We start from the raw sequence: 23124 nt of genomic DNA, 5'->3' as shown, positions 1-23124 counted from the left end.
AGATTACATTGATATCACTTGTAGGTTAATGCGTGTTGCCTGTGTATACTACAAACAATTTCTTTTTTGCGGGGAAGTATGCTACGTACTGACAATTAACCAATGTTCAAAAAAGCTGAAAGCGTAAGCAAAGGTGAAGGCCAAAGCTTAGAGCAAGCTGCGCTCGCATAAGCGTTTTTTAAATTGGCTAGAATTGACAGATTTTTGTATTATATACACAGGAAAGATAAGAAACATGGCACAGGGGAAATTCACGCAATGGCGTGTTCATTTCTGCGCCGAGACGGTTCCTGGGATCTGGATTGAAGGCCGCATCCGTTTTACTCCTCATTCGCGTTGGCTGGTTCTCTTCGATTTGGAGAATGACATCCTTGCCGGCGACTTCTGGCCGGACGGCGACTCGATCGAGGTAGGGCATCGTTTCAAGATTGATGGATTTAACGTGCTGGTTGGTGATTATATGCAGGTGGATCTTCGTCCGAAGAGACCGGAGCTGATTGACCTGACGGATACGAGGCTTCATGGAACACCGAGAGGGATGGATGGCGACAAGGCGGGATACCCCGCGGGATGCGGTGCGGCGATCACCGGAACTCGGTCCTTGGGGCCGGTGGCTCATCAACGGGTTGGTGGCCGGTTCTGGGCGCTGGCCGTATCGGAAGACGACGAGGCGGACGAGGATGGGGATGAGCCGGCGTCCTCTCCGCCAACGCCGACGCCATCTGATCTATTCTGTGAGTTATTTCATTCAGGCTATGATGAGGATGAGGTTGCCTCTACGGTGGACAGGATCCTGCCGGTGGACGATCCGGCGAGGGTTGGGCTACACGCGGACGATAGAAAGGAGATGGTGCGTCGCGTCGTACATCGGAGAACGGCGGCGACGGCTGTCCGGCCATGGAAAGGACCCCTTCCGAAGGTTAGCCTTCCAAACCTCACCGTTTTTGACTTGATTCGGCCGGATTCATGGATAAAAGTTGAGAGGAAGAAGAGATCGAGTCATTCTGGTGCTGCATCCCGGAGATCGGCGACGGCCACGGTGCAGCCGCCGGCGGGGCGGCCGGTTGGGATCACAAGCATGCGGGAGGCGTGTTTGAACGCGCTCTTGGGCCGCGATTTCGGTTTGCATGGGGGTGGGCCGGTTCTGAGTGAACCGGGCCCGACCGTTGCTGGGCCTATGGTAGTCGGGTATGAGGCCCGGTGTGACCAGGCGCATACGTCTACACCCCCATGCATCGACGTTTCTCCTGTGTGGATTCGATCGGAAAGACCTAGGGTTTGCAGTGCTGGGCGTCGACCGAGTTTCTCTGATCGTGGTGCGGGGCGTGCCAGGCGCATCCCCCCTCTCCGCGGCATGGCCGGTCGAGGAGTCCCCCTTGCCATGCCTGCCGCTCCGGGCGCTAACAGTCGTGGAGGGCCAACGTTGCCGGCCGGAGGTGGCCGCGGCGGCGGTGGTATGCCTGCGGGGACGGGTCGCGGCGGCGCGGGTTGGCCACTCGGGGCTGGCCGGGGCGGTGCGCCATCGCTTCCGGGCGCTGGAACCGGTCGTGCGGCGCCGGACGTAGGCGGCCCAAGACCGCCTCTAGTTGGTGCCGCGCGTGGGGCTGGCTCTGCTGGCCGCGGGTTTGGTGCTGCCGGTGCACGGCCAACCACGCCGGTGTTGCCACAGCCTGCTGTGGGTCGGGGTGGACCTCGGCCGCCGGTGCCGAACCCTGTGGCTGTCGCGGGCCGCGGTGTGCCGACCCCAAGGCCGCCCCCTCCGGCCTCTAATGGCCAGCGATCGTTGGCGATTTAGGCCGGGGCTAGACCGCCGCACTTCGTGGCGAAGCAGGCGCACAACTCGACAGGGCCGGTTTTGCAGCAGGCACAGGCGCCACAGGTTTCTGCTAGTGGAGATGTTCAATCGACGCCTCGTGGACAGTGGGGTGATGATGGGTATAATGCGTATGGAGAGGGACAACACCGGGGATCCTCGCCTACGGGTGGTGGACGGGGGTATGCCGGGCAGAGCGATGGCTCGGTTGAGAGGCCCTTCCTGGGACCAACGGGCGGCTTCGTCGAAGGGGCGTCTGGACCGGCTCATCGTAACCGCGGTGGTTTCCGTGGTAACCGTGGCGGCCGAGGTGGCCGTGGTGGCCGCTACCGTCCACGACAACATCCTGTTACTGTGGACCAGCCACCTGTTGGCGAGGTTACTGCGGAACCTGAGTTGTCTTGCCAGGCTATGGAGGTGGTGACGGCACTGGCTGACGTGGTGGTCCCTGCTAATGGAGATATTGGGTCTATGTCCGTAGAAGACAGAGCGGCCAAGTATGCGCGCAAGAAAGAAAGGATGTTATGTTACCGTTGTGGAGATAAGGGCCATTTCATTGCTGAGTGTGTGGCTGTTTTATGCGATACGTGTGGCAAGCCAGCCCATCAGTCGGGGGTTTGTCCGCTTATGAGGGAGCAGGTACCGAACCTTATGATGTATGGAGTGTACTGTGCTGAGCTCACATTCTTTGAGTCTCCGACCGAGAGGGAGGTTACTGATGAGGTTCAGTGCGTGACAACTGGGATTGTTAAAGTAACTAAAGGAGAAGTATCTGAGACCCAGATTGTGCAGCGGCTCCGGGAGCTAGCCCTAGGGGATTTCCACTGGGAGCTTGCCAGTCTAGAGGCGAACTTGTTCAGGGTTGAGTTCCCGACAGTGGAGGATTTACAGAGGCTCTTGAGTTTCGGGATGTGCAAAGTGCCAGGTACTGAGGGCATTCTTGAGTTCCATGAGTGGAAGTTGATTGAACCTTAGGGTACACCTCTTACCCAGGCTTGGTTACAGTTTTCGGGAGCTCCTTCCAAACCTATGCAGGATGCTAGGGTAGTTGCGAGTTTGGGCATCATGGTGGGAAAGCCTGACCGTGTGGATATGGCCTTTACTAGAGCTCATGGGGTTGCTCGCTTACTGGTCAGTATTTTAGACATTGAGTTTGTGCCTGATGTGGTCAAGTGGGCTTATCGAGGCCAGGTTTACAACCTTAAGATTGAGTTTGAGGATGACAACTTGTTTGCTGAGGCACCTACTGCCACTGATGTTGATATGCACGAGGATGATGAGAGTGCAGGAGCTAAGGAGACTCCGGCCGCTGATCCTGGACGAGAGTTGTCCAAGGGACCGGGGTCTGTTGCTCAGACGACCGTAAATGGGACGGTGCCTTCTGCTTCAGTGCCGTCAACCACTCTGAGGTTTGGATCTATTGAGCCTGCTACTGCACCTCCCAGGCTTTGGAGCGAGCGAGTGGAGTCTTTTGATGATTTTGAGCACTCTCTACCCGCTTTGGACTTTGAGGGCCCGGGCGTGGAGGAGTCTAGCGCGGAGGAGATTCCAGAGATAGAGATTTCGCCGGATTGTGTTCAAACAGCGGAACTTCAGGTGGTGGTTCCGAGCTATGCAGGGGGGTCGAGGCGGGTGGTCTCGGCGCCCCCTTCTCCTCTCGCCCAGGTCGGTGAGACCGTGAGGGTGGAGATACCTTCGGGAGGGGGGTCAGGGCGGGTGGCCTCGGCGCCCTCTTCACCGGTCGTTGGGCCGATTCTGCAGGTGGCCGGACCGGCCTATGGAGGGAGCTTGGGGCGGGTGGCCTCGGGATCCTCTTTACCCTCACCTTCCGCGCCCAGGGGGACCGCCCCACCGTTGGCGCCGGCGATTACTCCTGACCGAAGGTCTGGGGTGGATGGGGAGCGGGGGCAGGTGGCCTCTGGTTCCCCATCAGCTCACTCGGCGCCCTCCCACAACCGTGGGGAACAGCTGCTTGTTCGGGGGGTGACAGGCGGTCAATCCCCGGGCAACTTCACTCGGGAGGAGGTTATACAGTTCGGCGGGATTCCGGACCAGGCATCCGAGGGCCAACGGGTGAGCTGCCGTCTTCAGGGCCGTCCGGAGGTGGACGACATGCAGCAACGGTGCGCCGTGAGGGCGGCCAAGCTTCGTGACGTCCAGGTCACTACTGGTATGTCGGTCAATACTTCTAATTCCATATTGCATTTTTCGAATGATGAGATTGTTGATAATGCGAACCAACTAGGGATTTCACTAGGTAATAATGAGGGTGAAATTTCTAACTCCATCAATGATTTGCTAGATCTAGAAGCCGAGAGGGCTTTAGATATGATTCGAAACTTAGCTGCCGTCAAACCCATGGATGATTCCGAGATTGATGCCTTGGGAGTTCGGGTGCTCGATGATTTTTGTGCCGATCTCGCACCTCCCCTCCCGGAGCAGGAGGAGGAGAATGAGAGTGTAGAGATGGATGTTGGTGGTCCCCCCGAAGCGGGGAGTGAGGACCGGGTAGATGCGAGGACCGGCCCTAAGCGCACATGGAAGCGCAAGATTTACCCAACGTCCGCTGTGCGTAGGAGTGCTAGGATCCGCACCGCTAAAAAAATTCCATGACGAGATATGAGAGGAATCTTTTGGAATAGCAGAGGTCTTAAGGACTTGGCTAAAAGACGATTTCTTGCAGATGCATCCGTCGAGCATCGATTGGATTTTATTGCGTTGTCGGAAACTGGTAGAGCAAATTTCTCACCACACTTTCTTAACACTCTATCGGGGGGTATTGAGTTTGACTGGCATTGTCTGCCGCCGCGAGGGAGATCGGGAGGGATCTTACTTGGTGTTCGATGCGAGTCTCTCGAAGTTTGAAGTGTGGTCATGGGAGATTTTGCTGTAAAATTCAGGGTGCGATCCAAGGTCGACGGTTTTGACTGGGCTCTGGTGGCGGTGTATGGCGCCGCGCAGGCAGAATTCAAACCGGACTTCCTGGCCGACCTAGTTAGAGTTTGTGGTTCTGAGCAGCTCCCCATTCTCGTTGGGGGTGATTTCAACATTATTAGGAGGCGTGATGAGAAGAACAATGATAATTTTGACGGGAGATGGTCGTTTATGTTCAACACTATCATTGAAAGCTTGGACCTGAGAGAGATTGAGCTTTCAGGTAGGAAGTTTACTTGGGCCAATGCCATGCCAAATCCAACGTTTGAGAAGCTGGATAGGGTACTCGCAAGTGTCGCATGGGAACAGAAGTTTCCCTTAGTAACTGTTCAGGCTCTCTCTCGCGGGATTTCTGATCACACGCCTCTTTTTCTTGACTCTGGTGGGGCTACCTACTCGGGCAACAAGAATTTGTTCTCATTCGAGCTTGCCTGATTTGAAAGAGAAGGCTTCCTGGATCTCGTAGCCAGAGAGTGGGCTAAGGAAGCAGGCGGTAGGAATGCGCTTGAGCGCTGGCAGAATAAGATTAGGCATCTGAGAAGTTTCCTACGTGGATGGGCTAAACATTTAAGTGGGATATATAGGGTTGAAAAGGAACGGCTCCTTGCCCTCATTCAGTCCTTAGATGTAAAAGCAGAAACCACGGTGTTGCCAGCCACCGAGCTTCATACTAAGCTTGACGCTGAGAAGAGGTTGAAAGAACTACTTCGGGAAGAAGAGCTAAAGTGGGCTCTGCGGGCCAAGGTTTGAAGAGTGGTCGAGGGGGACGCGAACACTCAATTCTTCCATACGATTGCAAATGGCAAACATAGGAAGAAGAGAATCTTCCAGCTAGAACAAGATGAGGGTACGATTATCGGGCAGGATAATTTGAAGCTTTACATTACCGAATACTACAAACGATTGTTCGGACCACCAGAGGAGAACTATGTGTCTCTGGATGAGTCTAGAATCGAAGATGTACCTCAACTCACGGCGGTGGAGAACGATATATTAACCGACCCTTTTTCGGAAAAGGAGGTTTTTGAGGCCGTTTCCCAGATGAAAAATAATAAGGCACCCGGTCCGGATGGTTTCCCGGCTGAGTTTTATAAGAAATGCTGGCATATTATTAAAGGGGACCTGTTGCCGATGTTCCATGATTTGTTCTCGGGACATTTGCAGCTTTTCCAGCTTCATTTTGGAACAATAACCCTGCTTCCTAAGAAAACAGAGGCCGTGAGAATTGTAAGTGCATCTAGTGCCACCCCTAGTTGGTTTTGGAGTATTGACGACAAACCTAGTTGAGGGACTAATGTGTTTGTGAGAATTGCAGAATAACACAGGTGGAAGTCCCTCATTGATTTGGTTTTACTACCAGAGATGACCCCTAAAAATGTATGAAGACATTGAAGACAAAGGTGGTATATGAAGATATTCATATTGAAGACTATGACAAAAGAAGACACGTTATGAAGCCTATGGAGCTCGAAGACTTAGATCTTTCGTAGTTCCTTTTCTTTTGTGTTGAGTCATAGGAACCACCGTACTGTTAAGTGGGGTCCAGGAGAACCAGTCAGAATGACTGAAGTGATGCCTAAATCAAAAACCCATGTCTTCGAGTGAAGACAATGAGAGCGAATCTTGTCCAGAGCCGGACAAGTCAGCTTTGCTTGTAGCCCAAGTAAAGTTGCCATGAGAGTTTGAAATCTGACCGTTGAGACACGTGTCAGTTCCTTAGTGACCCAGGGTCATTTCGGACAAATCAGGTTGGGTTGCCAAGTGGCTATAAATAGCCCACCCCCTACAACCATAAATGGTTGGTTGCTCAGATTTCAGTGCACGGCTTTTGTCGTTTGAGAGCAACCCACCTCGAAGCCTTTGAGAGAAAATTCCTAGCGAGGAGAAAAGCCCTAACCACCCAGAGCCAGAGTAAATTGGACATCACTTAAGCCTTCTTGTCTGTGTGATCTGAAGACTTATTACACTTGAGGACTGTGAATCCTCCAGACGGTTAGGCGTCGTGTTCAGAGCATCCAAGAGACATTGTGGATTGCCAGTGAACGAAGTTTGTGAAGGTTTGGGAGTCTACCTTGAAGACTTACCAGAGTGAATGGGCGAGGACTAAGTGACCTTAGCTCAAGGAGAATACGGTGAGGACTTGGTGTCCTGAACTATGTGTTCATGACTGGGTGTCCGGGACTGTGTGTCCTAAGGTTTAAATACCTAGCCGCTCCAACCAGACATACAGTTGTCACAGCAACTGGAACTGGTCCAACATATCATTGTCTTCAACGAGTCACTGGTTTCATCTTCACTTCCTTTTCTTACCGTTACTCATTGTGAAGACGCATGCTTGCTTTATCTTTTGTCTTCACAACATGAATGTATGATCTGTTTGGCTTCATAACTTCTTCCTACCTGATCCTTATTACACTGCAGCTGTTTGTCGTTGTGCTTTCACTCTATTGAATACTTGACCATGGCTGGCCTAGTGTAATCTAACTTCCGCTGCATAGTAATAGGCATAATCTTCGCTGTTTGTCTTCATAACTCCCATGTTTTGAAGACTTTCATAAAAATCACCTATTCACCCCCCTCTAGTCGATATAACGCACTTTCAATTGGTATCAGAGCTAGCTGCTCCCTTGTTCTGTGTGATTCGGTTTAACTACCTGGAGTTTTAGCTATGTCGACTGCAGGGATAATCAAAGTCTCCGCTGCGTGCCCCGTCTTCGATGGAACTGAATATCCCTATTGGAAGAATAAGATGCACATGCATCTTGAAGCCATTGACGTCGACCTATGGTATGTCATCGAGAACGGCGTTCCCAAGGCTGGAGAAGGTGTCACTGCTGCTGATGTCAAGAAGTTCACTCAACTGGACTCTATTGCCAAAAATATCATCTGTGGTCATCTGACAAAAGGACAGTATGGCCGTGTGAGTGCCTTGAAGACATCCAAGCTGGTCTGGGACTGGCTCTCCAAGGTCAATGAAGGCATATCAACCCAGAGGGATCAGAGAATCAGTGTTCTTCGCAACCTCTTCAACCGCTTCAAGCGAAATGACAATGAGAATGTCCAGCACACATTTGACCGGCTCACTGACATCACAAATGAGCTTCAAGCCCTCGGCGCCACTGAGATCACCAAACATGAAATCGTCAAGACGCTGCTGAGATCACTTGATAGTTCGTTTGACATCCTAGCTCTGATGATTCAAGAACGTCCTGATTTCAAGACACTCGATCCGTCTGACATACTTGAGAGGCTCAACACACATGAGTTTCAGCTTTCTGAGAAAAGAGATATCTACGGTCCAAACTATGGGCGAACTCGTGCTTTGAAGGCAAAAGCTGTTTCCTCATCTGAAGAAGAATCTGACAGCAGTTCTGATGATCCTGAAGACATTGGAAGGGAACTTGCAATGCTAGTGAAGAAGTTCCAAAAATTCACCAAGAAGAAAGGCTTCAGAAAATCTTCACGATCAAGCTCAAGGAATGATGAAGCTTCTGCTCATGACTACAAGAAGAAAACATGTCACAAGTGCAAGAAAACTGGACACTTCATCTCTGAGTGTCCACAGTGGGACAATGAGAACAGAAGGAAGAAGAAGAGCAAGGAATATGATTCTGACGACAAAAAGAAGAAGAAATACTCAAAGTCTTCTTCCAAGTCTTCCTCAAAGTCTTCATCACACAAGAAGAGCTCATCTGGCAAGGCACGTGCGTTTGTTGGCAAGGAAATGGATTCAGAGGAGGAGTCCGCTTCTGAGGAGGCAGAGGTGGAGTCTGAGGAGGAGTCTGATTCTGGCATTGCGAGTCTGGCTACAGCATACGTTGCCAAGTCCATCTTCAACACTGAAGACAATGACTTCATCACCGACACCGATGCAAATGACAAGAACGACTCCACTCCTACCTACTGCTTCATGGCACGCGGTGCCAAGGTAAACACACGCACTACTCGCTATCAAACATCTAGTGACGATGACTCTGACTGTGATTCAAAACCCAGCTACAAAACACTTGCTAAAATTGCAACTGAACAACAGAAAGCTATGGAACATATTCAAAAACTGTTAGACAGAAGCGATGATCTGTTGGGTGCTGAAATGACTCGATCTGAATCCTTAGTTGAAGACATAAAAAATCTTCACGTTAAGTATCAGGAACTTGAAGATCGTCTTGATACTCTCTCAACAACTCATGAAAAGCTTTCCTATGATTATCTTCAAAGGAAGCAAGAACTTGAGAAATTGAGAGCGGCTCATGAAGATCTTCAAAAGGAAAACGAGTCACTTCGCGCCAAACAGATCAGTTCCGCTCAGGAAGGATTTGAACCACCATGTCTTAAATGCATTGGGCGTGATAATGCTACTTCTGTTGCTGAATGTTCCACTGCTACTGCTGTTGCAATATCTTCAACTGTTGATGTGGTAACTAACCCCTCTGCTGAGGATACCACTGCTATTGCTGATGAGAATGCTAGGTTGAAGACATTGCTTGAAACAGGGATGTACAAAAGTCTTAAAGGACATCAGACATTATGTGATGTCCTCAAGAAGCAGATTCTGAACCGAAACCCTAGGAAAGAGGGTGTTGGGTTCGTGAGGAAAATAAATGCAGATGGCTCTTACTGGAAACCTGAGCAGTACCCCAAAACCACATGGGTTGCTGCAAAGGAACTTTCAGCAGATCCATCCAATTTATCTGGCTTCACTTGTGCTAACCCCATTATCATTGATGAATCCTTTGATGCAAACTATAAACTGTTTAAGAATCAGAATGGTGAAGTGTTTGCCAGGTACATTGGTACTAACTGCAGGAATGCACCGCCTATGAAGAAGATCTGGGTTCCGAAAAAGTGTCTGGAAAATCTTCCTATGAATGTCTTCATGACACCTCACTTGAAGAAGACAAACCTCAGACCAAAGGCTTCATACGGTCCAATGGCTTCATACAAACAGAGGACTCACCTAAGTCACACTAACGCAAATGTTTTGCAGGGAAACCATACTCAGGCATATGAATATGAGAGCGGTTCATCGAATCGTCATGTTCATATGACCAAAAATTATTCTGCTTATTCGTATGAGTATTATTGTCCACCTGCTAGACTGTTTGCTAAGGCTTCAAAGCCAAAATTCTCAGATGCTGCACTTAGACTTATTGCTTCTAAGCCACCCTTGAAGATGTGGGTGGTTAACAAAGCTTAACTCTCTTTTGCAGGGAAAGGTCTCCAGCAGAAAAACAAAATCTTCTGACGCTATTGCTGGGAACCTTAAAAATCTTGTAGGGCGCAAGATAAAATGCCCAAATGGCATCATTATGTACCTCGTTCCTGAATCGCATGCTACTCTCCCTATTAGTCCTAATCTGGATCTAAGTTTTCATAACCCACTGGTTCGTCAAATGTTTTTGCTTCACAATTCTCTTCGTGAAGCCTATCCCCCTAACTGCACTGTAGGGTACGACACCAGCGACTTCAAAGTCTTCAGAATGGATTATTGACAGTGGGTGTACAAATCACATGACTGGCAAAAGAAGCCTTCTTATGGACTCAACCTTACGTCCATCCGACAAGAGCCACATCACATTTGCTGACACTGGTAAAAGTAAGGTATTGGGTCTAGGTAGAGTTGCAATCTCAAAGGATCAACACATGGATAAAGTCATGCTTGTTGAATCCCTTGGCTTCAACTTAATGTCTGTCTCAATGCTTTGCGATTTGAACATGATCGTAATGTTTGGAAAATATCATTGCCTAGTACTAATGGAATCTGACAAGTCTCTAGTGTTTGAAGGGTATCGAAAAGATGATTTGTATGTGGTAGATTTCTCAGCAGGACCACAACTTGCAGTATGTCTTCTTGCAAAAGCTTCAGAATGCTGGCTTTGGCATCGGAGGCTTGGGCATGCTGGCATGAGGAACCTCCACACTCTTGCGAAGAAGAAGCATGTCATAGGCATCGAGGGCGTCAAGTTCAAGAAAGATCACTTATGCGGTGTCTGTGAAGCAGGGAAGATGACAAGGGCAAAACATCCTTCGAAGACAATCATGACTACTACACAACCCTTCGAACTGCTTCACATGGATCTTTTCGGTCCCACTCACTACTCAACTTTTACTACTTCTGCTTGCCTCTATGGCTTCGTCATTGTTGATGATTACTCTAGATATACTTGGGTGCACATAATCCTTTACAAGACTGAAGTGCAGGATGTCTTCAGACGCTTCGCCAATCGAGCTATGAACAATTTTGGCGCCAAGATAAAGCACATCAGAAGTGACAATGGCACTGAATTCAAGAACACTGGCCTTGATACATATCTTGATACCTTGGGCATCACACATGAATTCTCAGCTCCGTACACGCCACAGCAGAATGGCGTCGTCGAACGCAAGAACAGAACACTCATTGAGATGGCCAGAACAATGCTAGATGAATACAAGACTCCAAGAAAATTCTGGACTGAAGCTATTGACACTGCATGCCATACAATCAATTGTGTTTATCTTTAGAAGCTTCTGAACAAGACATCTTATGAACTCCTAACTGGCAAGAAGCCAAATGTCAGTTACTTCAGAGTATTTGGCGCAAGGTGCTGGATCAAGGACCCACACCACACCTCAAAGTTTGCACCAAAAGCACATGAGGGCTTTATGCTTGGATATGGAAAAGATTCGCACTCCTACAGAGTCTTCAATCTCTTTCATTACAAAGTGGTTGAAACAGTGGATGTGCGGTTCGATGAGACAAATGGTTCACAAAGAGAACAACTGCCAAATGTGCTAGATGAAGTTCCAGCTAGTGAATCAATCAAGCTTATGGGAACTGGAGAGATTATACCTTCTGAAGCTCATCATGAAGAAGAACTTATCATCTCAGCACCTGATCAACATGAAGACAATGCTCAGCCTGAAGACATTCCTCCCAACAACAACACAGATCAGCAAGAGCAAAGTCTTCGCCCTGTACATCCTCGTGTTGCCAATGAAGTGCAAATTGACAGAATAATTGACAGCATCAATGCACCTGGTCCACTCACTCGTTCAAGGGCAACTCAGCTAACAAATTTCTGTGGGCACTTTGCATTCGTATCAATAACAGAACCCAAGAAAGTTGAAGAAGCCTTCATGGAACCTGAATGGATTCAAGCTATGCAAGAAGAGCTTCAACAGTTTGAACTGAATAATGTATGGGAACTGGTCAAGCGTCCTGATCCACGGAAGCACAACATAATAGGCACCAAATGGATATACCGCAACAAGCAAGATGAGCATGGTCAAGTTGTCAGAAACAAAGCTCGTCTCGTTGCTCAAGGATATACTCAAGTGGAGGCCATTGACTTCGATGAAACATTTGCTCCCGTGGCTAGGCTTGAAGCCATACGCATTCTGCTGGCTTATGCAAATCATCATAACATACTTCTATATCAAATGGATGTGAAAGTGCCTTTCTCAATGGCAAGATTGAAGAAGAAGTGTATGTTGCACAACCGCCTGGCTTTGAAAATCCAAAACATCCTGACATGGTATACAAGCTCAACAAGGCACTGTATGGCCTCAAACAAGCCCCTAGGGCCTGGTATGACACACTCAAATACTTCCTGAAGAGCAAAGGCTTCATACCTGGTTCCCTGGATCCCACTCTTTTCACAAAGACGTATGATGGTGAACTGTTTGTGTGCCAAATATATGTGGATGACATTATCTTCGGCTGCACCAATCAGAAGTACAGTGAAGAGTTTGGATATATGATGCAAGAGCAATATTAGATGTCCATGATGGGGGAGCTGAAGTTCTTCCTTGGTCTTCAAATACGACAACAACGCAATGGCATCTTCATATCTCAAGAGAAGTATCTCAATGATTGCCTGAAGAAGTTCGGTATGCAAGACTGCAAAGGCTTCACAACACCAATGCCAGCCAAACATCATCTAGGTCCTGACGACAATGGTAAAGAGTTCGATCAAAAGGTATACCGCTCCATGATTGGTTCTTTGCTTTATTTATGTGCATCTAGGCCAGATATTATGCTTAGTGTTTGCATGTGTGCTCGATTTCAAGCGGCACCAAAGGAGTCGCATCACTTAGCTGTGAAGCGAATTCTTCGATATTTGGCTCACACCCCAACTCTAGGATTATGGTATCCAAAGGGCTCAGAGTTTGATTTGGTTGGATTTTCGGATGCTGATTATGCTGGTGACGAAGTTGATCGCAAGTCTACATCAGGCACATGTCACTTTCTGGGACGATCACTTGTATGTTGGTCTTCAAAGAAGCAGAACTATGTATCTCTCTCCACTGCTGAATCTGAATACATTGCTGCTGGATCTTGCTGCGCTCAGCTTCTGTGGATGAAGCAAACACTCAAGGACTATGGCATTCATCTGAAGCAAGTGCCACTTTACTGCGACAATGAAAGCGCCATCAAGATTGCCAACAACCCAGTTCAGCACTCGAAGACAAAGCACATTGAAATTCGTCATCACTTTCTCAGAGATCATGTTGTGAAGGAAGACATTGATATCATACACGTCAACACTGAAGAACAATTGGCAGATATCTTCACCAAGCCCTTGGATGAGAAGAGATTTTGCAAGTTACGGTGTGAGCTAAATATCCTGGAATCCTCAAATGTCCTGTGATCAGGCACACATAATAACACTTATGCATATGATGACTTAGATGTGCAACACACAAAGTAAAGTATATCTTCAATCAATGAAGACATACATTCTAAGTGTGAATACATTAATGTGGAATTTGACTTCGGAGCGCCACGATAATTGTACGCCGTGTCTGGGTCTAATACTTCCTATACGGTGGGTAAAGCCACCACCAAACGTTCCATTTTCAAGTGTTTTACTCATGGCGTTACCTTGCAATATCTTCACATTTGGTTTGGCTTCGAACTCAACATGTCTTCATGATTATCTTCACTACGTTGATTATATAGATATATATATATACTAGTGTTCTATCCTCTACAACATTCACTTATAGCTATGTCTTCTTGGTTGAATCTTTTGAACTAAGTGAATGTGATCGGACCCTAATCTCTCTATGCTTACTATCTCAAATTCTATCTCTCCAAGTCATATGCATTCTATTGAAACTGTCGAATGTCTTCACTGCGTCCTTGTCAGCAGAAGATACAGAGACAACCATAAAGTCCGTTTTCAATGCTCATTCCTCCACATAAAATCCGGAGAAGCAGGAACGACCGCCCGACAATCCAGGCGTGCGTGGGACGTGGAACAAACCCCAAACTTCCGCAAACTGGCCACGCGTTCCTCAGATGCGAACCGCCAGGGGCACCTGTGTAATAGCACAGTGCCGCCCCTGAGCCTATAAATTCACACTTACCGCGGTCATTATCTCCTTCTTCCACCCTCGCACGAACCCTAGCGCCACCGCTAGCACTCGACGACGCCGGCGACGAAGCGCTTCGCTGCCGCAACTTCTCCGACGCCGTCTTCACGCCGATCGCGGACATCGTTCTCTCCGCCGTCGTCGTAGGTGTCTTCCGTCGCCAAGTTAGGGCACGGAGGACTGAACTGCTCGGCATCATCTCCCACTTCCATCTAGTAGTTCCAAGTGTGGTAAATAAAACTTCTTTTTACAGCCCCGTTTGATCTCATGGTTCTGTCACTTTCTACCATAAGAAGTTTATCTTCACACTAGTTAGATCTCTCAATCTGCATCTCATAACATGCCTAGTATATTCACTTGTGCTTCATAAAGTAGTTAGATTCCTCACTTGTACTGATCTGTGGGTTCGTACAAATCTGGAACCAACTTCTTATCTATGAGTGAATGTCTTCGCACGATGAGGTCAATGTCTTCTAAACTGATTAATCTTCAAAACCTTCTGAGAATGCATATGACCTCTTCCCCTTCCCTCGCACCTTAATGCTGTCACAGGTACATGTCCGTGGGAGAATCCTTCGGTTCTCATAGTCTGCATTCATTTGCAGAATTCCTACAGCATCACATAAACTCTCCTGAAGCCAGTTCCTATTGGTCCAGCAAAAGAAAGCCTTTGAAGCATTTGAAAGTTTTGAAGCCTTTCAAGTTAAAGTTTATGGCTTCAGAAGCAGCAGCAAGGAAGGGGGGCAGACAGAGACGTGAAGGAACTTCCAAAGATCTGCCTGAAGACTTGGCAGAATTGTATAAAATAGATCCTGAAGAGAGCTATGGGCAGCGCAAGACCCGAATCCAATGGATTCGACGCTATTGGGCAGAACAATGGTTCAAATACCGCTTCGTCACCCAGGAGTATGCTGAGAAATGTGCCATCAAGAAACCATGGGGGGACATCCTTTACAAGAATCTCATACCCAAGACCAGAGATGAAGCCATTGCTCAAGGCTTCTACCCGTGCATGGTCCGAGGACCACAGCCTGATGATGCGCATCCATCGTCACTCCTCTGGTGTCGTGACGACAATCTCTTCAAGCGCAACTTTCAATTTTCCCAACAATCAGCGAAGCTGAACAAGAAGAAATTTGGGTTAGACTTCAACCCTGGTCCCTCAGCACCAAGGGCAGATGGCACACGCTACGCAGAACCCAATGTCATCGGTCCGTTTGCCAATCTTGAGGGCCTCATCACCCACATTTTAGTCCAAGGAACTGCCGTGAATGACCCTCCAGCTGACTCTGAGTCTGATGAAGCTCCTGCTGTACCGAAGCCAAAGCAGTCCAAGAAGCCAAAAGCTTCAAAGCCGGCCCCTTCGTCAAAAATCTCAAGGGTGAAGCCATTGAAAACTGCACCTCCTGAAGTCAGTGTGCAGTCTGAAGACGTATCCCGCGTCTCCAAGCCCCAGAAGGAAAAGGTGCCCCAGCAACACACTGGCAAAGAGCTCACTGCTGCTGCCATTCTGCGCAGCAAAGCCATTGATCTATCAAGCGATGAAGATCTTGGAGATGACGCTCTAGAGCAGCTTATCAAAAGCAAAGAAGAAGATGAAATCTTCAACAATTTGCCTCTCTTTGATGTCGCCATCATCCACAACTTCATCGACGAATGGTTTGCCTCACTAGACATCAGCTTCGAAGATCTGCAGCTGCCCGTTGGCCTCAGCGTCGCCTTCCAAGGCGCAATTGCTTCAGAACTTGTCATTTCCCAGCGCATTGTTGAACTGAAGCAGAAAATTGATCATGAAAAGGCTCAGTTCAAGAAGCACATGGCCAGGCTCAGCGTGCAGGAAGTGAAGAGCTTCAAAACCATGTTGCATGAGCTCAAGGAAAATTTTCTGAAAAAGCATGCAGAAGCTCAGGGCTCACGTGAGAGGATGAAGTCTTTGGCTGAACGATGCGTGCAAGCCTACAATGAGGCCGAAAAGCGCAAGGCACTTGGGCATCCTGGCATCGACCCCAAGATGGCCGCAAAGAAAAAGAAGAAGATTGTTCCAGCTGAACCAGAGGCACCAAGGCAAGAAGCTGTTCCGATTGTCTTCCCAACCGCCACGACTGGCTCGAAGCCAAAGAGCCGGTCAACCGCTTCAGAGCTCAAAAAGACACGGAATGCAGAGGCTGAAGCTAGGAAGAGGAAACACTCTGAAGCCTCTCCTTCTGACCCCAGCAAGAAGAAGCGCAAGATCAAGAAAGCTAGGGCTGCTCCCACAGAGCCCTTGGTGGTTGAACCCCTCTCTATGGTTCACCCCAATGCAGAAAGACAACTGATAGTTCATGAGCCTGCTCCCACAGAGGCTCCTGAAGCTGAAGATATTCCAGCAGCCGACCCCATAGCTACTGAAGACATTGGTCACCAGGACAATGTGCAAGATAATGCAACCCTTCCTCAGCTTGACACAAGCGAACTCATCAGCATTGGTCGTTCTCTGACGCCAATTGCACAAGATGCGTCATGGGCGGATCGCCCTCAAGAGGAAGAAGACATTGAGGCCCAGCCCACTCCAACCCCACAGGCGTCGTCTGCATTCCGCAGGCTTCGCAAAGGTCCAAGGCCTCAAGTCTATACTGAAGAAATTCTGGCTGCATCAGCCGAAGACAATGAAGAAGCACCACCAGAACCCACTTCCCCGCTCCACCAAGAAGCAGTTCTCCAGGAGAACGTGCTTGTGACTGACCCTCCAGCTAGTCAAGCGGAGGCGGCAAATGTTGAGGCTGCCACAACCAACACTGAAGCCAATGTGGAGCCCTCCCCACCAAAAGCTTCAGCAGACAGCGAAGCTACTGATCAAGACACTTCTATTCCTGAGTCTGCTGCAGGTCCTCAATTTGATTACCATATTGAGCACATGCCTCATGTCCAGAAGCCAGTCCCAAGGCTGCCAAGGTTCCCAGGTCTTGCATCAGCACCTGGCTCCTTTGACATCAATAGCTTCAAGGCAGATAACGCGTTCTTCAACAGCTCCAAGAACCCCTATTCAAGGGAAAGGATTGTATCAGATGTGTTCTAGAGCCATCCTCAGCGCAGCTACTATTCATGCATCCTATACAACCAAGGTCGCATCTTCCCGCACAAGAGCCTTGATGTTGAAGCCATTGCTGGTCTGCCCTGTCTAGAGGAAGCTTTGGATTGCTTTAAGCAAGTGGGTCTGCTGCAGTTTGTCACAGATGAAGTGCACTGGAATGAAGAGCTTCTGCTTCAGTTCTATGCCACCCTCCATATTAAAGGATACAACAGAGATCCGAAGACTTGGGTCCTGGAGTGGATGACCGGCAATGTCCATCATGAAGCCAATGCATTTGACATCATTGAGCTCACCGGCCTGCCCACTCCTGGCGAATTCTTCGAGGAAGGCTGTCAACTACATGCTGAAGCAATTGAGAGCATATTCCAGAGGCCTGAACCAAATATGAGTCAGATGCTCTCAATGATGAAGCCATTGCCCCTTGATGCACCCTATCCAACTGAGTTCTTCATTGAAGACCTTGAGTACCTGCCCAGGACCATATATCACATCATCCGGCGGACTCTCTGGCCCATTAAGGGACACTCTCCACATGCCAAGATTGAGGGTGCAATGAAGACTCTCATATTCTATATCCTTCATGGCAAATGCTTCAACGCATAGGATTTCTTCATACGCCAACTTGCAGCGTCAGGCTCAGATTTATTTGGTTTGAAGTTCTATGCTCCTTGGGTGATGAGGCTGATCAAACTGCACTCTGCGATCTCGTATCAGCCCTCAGCCCGAAACCATCGGATATTCTTGCCCGATGTGGATACCTCTGCTGAAGCTATATATCCTGAGCCTGCCAAGCAACCTTTAAGTCTTCAGAATGCAGAACACCAGAGCTTCACTCAGAATGATGAAGGTGTTGAAGCCATATCCAGGGTGTATCCATTGGCTGGCACAACACGTGCACCACGCCCAGCATCTACTGAAGCCACAGACAGCAGAAATGCTCAAAGACCCAAGAAGCGCGCTCGTGCCCTCAATGACCAAGAGCTTCTTGTGGCCCTTCACCAAAAGCAAGATAGGCATCATGACTGGCTAAAGCGTCAGATGAAAAGCCTCTTGGTGGATGTCAATCGTCTTCGAAACCTTGCCACCAAGAACGCTTTCCTTACACATGAAACCTGCCGTCGTACATGGAAAGGGCTCTCAATGATGTGTACTGAAGCTGAACTTGAAGAGGATGGCTTCACTGAGCGCTTCAAGTTTGACACCACACCTCCTAGAAGGGCTGTGATGCGAAACACATCATCACTTGAAGACTCTGAGTTTTCTTCATTTGCTGCCACAGTCACTGCCAGAATAATTGATGAAGAAGACGATGCTACATCACCGCCACCTGCTTCAGCACCTCCAAGCTCTTCTGCACCGCCAAACAACTCCAACGACCCTGCTGCTCCTGGAAACGAGTAGACACTCTATGTCTTTAAACCTTTTTAGTCCTTGTTGACAAAAGGGGGAGAAGCATATGGGTTGATAGTCTTCAAGCGGGTCCATGTGGGCGGATGCTATATTTTGCTTCGTGCTTACAACTCTCGTTTTTACTTCATTTGGTTCCTTGAGTTGTAACACTAAGACTCGATGGTCGTCTGCTACTTGTTTGCCACCCTGTTTTGCGAAGATAAATTCCGCATGTGCGACGATAAATTCCGCACTTATCTCATTCTGCAGACGTCCATTTTCCATTATGCATGTCATCATCTTCATACTTTCATATGCATAGTGGATTGTCATCATAAGCTGAAGTGGATCTCCACAAGTACAACCTGCCATGTGCATTTGCATTCCAAAAGCAACTTAACTTATATGCACATCTTCAGGGGAGCCCTTGAAGCTTATGAAGACAATTCCTTATCCTTTACAATTTCACACACTATATTCCCCGTTGAAAACTTCAACTAGTTTGTCATCAATCACCAAAAAGGGGGAGATTGTAAGTGCATCTAGTGCCACCCCTAGTTGGTTTTGGAGTATTGACGACAAACCTAGTTGAGGGACTAATGTGTTTGTGAGAATTGCAGAATAACACAGGTGGAAGTCCCTCATTGATTCGGTTTTACTAACAGAGATGACCCCTAAAAATGTATGAAGACATTGAAGACAAATGTGGTATATGAAGATATTCATATTGCAGACTATGACAAAAGAAGACACGTTATGAAGCCTATGGAGCTCGAAGACTTAGATCTTTCGTAGTTCTTTTTCTTTTGTGTTGAGTCATAGGAACCACCGTACTGTTAAGTGGGGTCCAGGAGAACCAGTCAGAATGACTGAAGTGATGCCTAAATCAAAAACCCATGTCTTCGAGTGAAGACAATGTGAGAGCGAATTTTGTCCAGAGCCGGACAAGTCAGCTTTGCTTGTAGCCCAAGTAAAGTTGCCATGAGAGTTTGAAATCTGACCGTTGAGACATGTGTCAGTTCCTTAGTGACCCAGGGTCATTTCGGACAAATCAGGTCGGGTTGCCAAGTGGCTATAAATAGCCCACCCCCTACAACCATAAACGGTTGGCTGCTCAGATTTCAGTGCACGGCTTTTGTCGTTTGAGAGCAACCCACCTCGAAGCCTTTGAGAGAAAATTCCTAGCGAGGAGAAAAGCCCTAACCACCCAGAGCCAGAGTAAATTGGGCATCACTTAAGTCTTCTTGTCTGTGTGATCTGAAGACTTATTACACTTGAGGACTGTGAATCCTCCAGACGGTTAGGCGTCGTGTTCAGAGCATCCAAGAGACATTGTGGATTGCCAGTGAACGAAGTTTGTGAAGGTTTGGGAGTCTACCTTGAAGACTTACCAGAGTGAATGGGCGAGGACTAAGTGACCTTAGCTCAAGGAGAATACGGTGAGGACTTGGTGTCCTGAACTATGTGTTCATGACTGGGTGTCCGGGACTGTGTGTCCTAAGGTTTAAATACCTAGCCGCTCCAACCAGACATACAGTTGTCACAGCAACTGGAACTGGTCCAACATATCATTGTCTTCAACGAGTCACTGGTTTCATCTTCACTTCCTTTTCTTACTATTACTCATTATGAAGACGCATGCTTGCTTTATCTTTTGTCTTCACAACATGAATGTATGATCTGTTTGGCTTCATAACTTCTTCCTACCTGATCCTTATTACACTGCAGCTGTTTGTCGTTGTGCTTTCACTCTATTGAATACTTGACCATGGCTGGCCTAGTGTAATCTAACTTCCGCTGCATAGTAATAGGCATAATCTTCGCTGTTTGTCTTCATAACTCCCATGTTTTAAAGACTTTCATAAAAATCGCCTATTCACCCCCCCTCTAGTCGATATAACTTTCAAGAATCGAGCAATTTCGGCCTATATGCCTTCTGAATGTCAGTTTCAAAATTTTTACCAAGGTTGGGACGAATAGGCTAACACAGATTGCGCAAGCCGTGGTACAGCCTACTCAAACGGCTTTCATGCCGGACAGAAACATCCTGGAAGGGGTTGTGATCCTTCATGAAACGCTCCATGAGATCCACACGAAAAAAGTTGATGGGGTTATTTCCAAAGTGGATTTCGAGAAGGCATATGATAAAGTCAAATGGCCGTTCCTTCAACAGGCCTTACGCATGAAGGGCTTTGATGAAGCTTGGTGACGCCAGGTGGAAGCATTCACGCAAAAAGGGAGTTTTGGAATCAAAGTGAATGATGATATAGGTCATTATTTCCAAACGCATAAGGGATTGAGACAAGGCGATCCTATGTCTCCAATATTATTCAATATTGTGGTGGACATGTTGGCGATCCTGATAGGAAAGGTAAAAGAGGCCGGTTAGGTGGGTGGCTTGGTGCCTCATTTGGTAGATGGTGGTGTGTCCATCCTGCAGTACGCTGATGATACTATCATCTTTATGGAACACGATTTGGCCAAAGCGAGAAACATGAAGTTAGTGTTATGCTTATTCGAACAATTGACGGGGCTTAAGATTAATTTTCATAAAAGCGAGCTGTTCTGCTTTGGTAGAGCCAAAGATGAACAAGAGGCATATAGACAATTGTTTGGTTGTGAAGTTGGGGCTCTACCTTTTACGTATCTAGGTATTCCCATTCACCATCGTAAGCTAACAAACAGCGAGTGGAAGTGCATAGAGGATCGGTTTGAGAAGAAACTGAGTTGCTGGAAAGGAAAACTGCTGTCGTATGGAGGACGGTTGATCCTTATTAACTCGGTGCTCACGAGTTTACCTATGTTCCTCTTATCCTTCTTTGAGGTCCCAGTTGGGGTTAGGAAACGGCTGGACTTCTATCGATCCCGATTCTTTTGGCAGAGTGATGAACTTAAGAGAAAATACCGACTGGCCAAATGGGATATTATCTGTCGACCAAAGGACCAGGGGGGCTTGGTATTGAAAATCTAGAAGTCAAGAATAGATGCTTGCTCAGTAAGTGGCTGTATAAGTTGGCACTTGAGACGGAGGCAACATGGGCACAGATCTTACGCAGTAAATATTTGCAGTCCAAGACCCTGTCCCAGGTCACTATGAGACCAAATGATTCGCCGTTCTGGAAGGGGCTCATGAGAATCAAAGCTACCTTCTTCAACAGAACTAGGCGTATTGTCGGGAATGGTAATGACACTCGATTTTGGGAGGATACGTTGCTTGGCGATGAGCCTTTGGCGACCCAGTATCCGTCCCTGTATCGTATTGTTCAGCGCCGTGAGGCTCTTGTTGCCACGGTTCTGCAGTCCATTCCGCTCAACATTCAGTTTAGGAGGGTGCTTGTGGGGGACCGATGGGAAGCATGGCTTCACTTGGTTCAGAGATTGATGGGGGTTCAGTTAAATCCTCAGCCCGACCAGTTGTGCTGGAAGCTTACTAGATCTGGGGAGTTCACAGTTAAATCAATGTATATTGATATCATTAACTCAAGTGTGATTCCTAGTTCCAAAGAGGTTTGGAAAGTTAAGGTCCCCTTAAAGATTAAAGTGTTTATGTGATTTGTACATAAACAAGTAATTTTAACAAAGGACAATCTAGTTAAGCGTAACTGGACAGGTTCTACTAGGTGTAGTTTCTGTGATCGGGAGGAGACCATTAAGCACCTCTTCTTTGACTGCCCGTTGGCACGAGGCTTGTGGCGCTCTGTGCAAATTGCCTTTAACATTACTCCCCCGAATTCGATCAACACGTTATTCGGGACGTGGCTTGCTGGGATAGACTCCGAAACAGCTAGACACATTCGTGTAGGAGTTTGTGCTTTGTTATGGGCAATTTGGAACTGCAGAAATGATTTGGCTTTTAACAGAACAACAACTATTCATTTTTTGCAGGTTTTATTCCGGGCTACTGCGCTGATCCGTATGTGGTCCTTACTCACTCCGACGGAGGCCAGAGAGCGCTTGGTTACTGGATCTGTCCGGTGGGAGATGGTAGCGCGGGATATCTTCAACCGGTTTGGATGGCGGTCATGTAATAGGATAGGCGATTAGTTTACCTATCTGTTAATTTGCCAGCTGGTTGTGGCTTGTTAGACTTTCTGTTTTGGCATGGAGGCTCTGTGTGAGCTTGCCGCTCCTTTTGTCTGCAGACTTTAAGACCTTGTTAAACCTTATTGACTATTTTTAATAAATGTGGCCGTATGCATCGTTCTGATGCAGAGGCCGGGGAATCCCCCCTTTTCGAAAAAAAAGAAACATGGCACATGGCTAATTAAATTAGCATTTAAAATAGAGTTCACACCATAGCACATATACATCAGGTTCACATAGCAAGCAAAATAACAACTAAAATGGAGTTTAGTTCAAATAGATATAACCTAATAGAGATCACGTGACCAAAATTTTGCTCCTGAACAGAGCCTAATTATAAGATAAATAGCATATTGCTGTTATTGTGCAAGCAGACAAGCAGAACAGTAAAAAACAGCCAAATTCTGGCCAAATTTAAGAAAAAAGTCTTAATCAACCGCTTAGGACAAAAGCAAAGCGTTTTGGCATCGCTCAA

The 23124-nt window shown here is 47.7% G+C and overlaps 1 protein-coding gene across 1 annotated transcript; it reads left to right on the top strand.

Moving 5' to 3' along the window:
• Positions 1–235: 235 nt before the first annotated feature.
• On the top strand, positions 236–22615 carry LOC147974136 (uncharacterized). Its single transcript, XM_087524926.1, has 2 exons — positions 236–919; positions 22452–22615. Exons 1-2 carry the CDS (start codon positions 236–238, stop codon positions 22608–22610), a joined length of 843 nt encoding a protein of 280 aa, XP_087381052.1. The 3' UTR covers positions 22611–22615.
• Positions 22616–23124: the final 509 nt, after the last annotated feature.

The sequence above is a fragment of the Triticum urartu genome, chromosome 5A (genome assembly GCF_056163025.1).
Source record: "Triticum urartu cultivar PI428250 chromosome 5A, HENAU_Tu73, whole genome shotgun sequence".
Lineage (NCBI taxonomy): Eukaryota > Viridiplantae > Streptophyta > Magnoliopsida > Poales > Poaceae > Triticum > Triticum urartu.
Note: the sequence above shows the minus strand (reverse complement) of the source record. Positions and strands in the feature narration are given on the sequence as shown.

Excerpts from the sequence above, each read along its gene's own strand:
- LOC147974136 (XM_087524926.1), top strand. The coding sequence starts at position 236 with ATGGCACAGGGGAAATTCACGCAATGGCGTGTTCATTTCTGCGCCGAG. Across the intron at positions 920-22,451 it reads GGAAAGGACCCCTTCCGAAG|GTTTTATTCCGGGCTACTGC; the intron begins GTTAGCCTTCCA and ends CATTTTTTGCAG.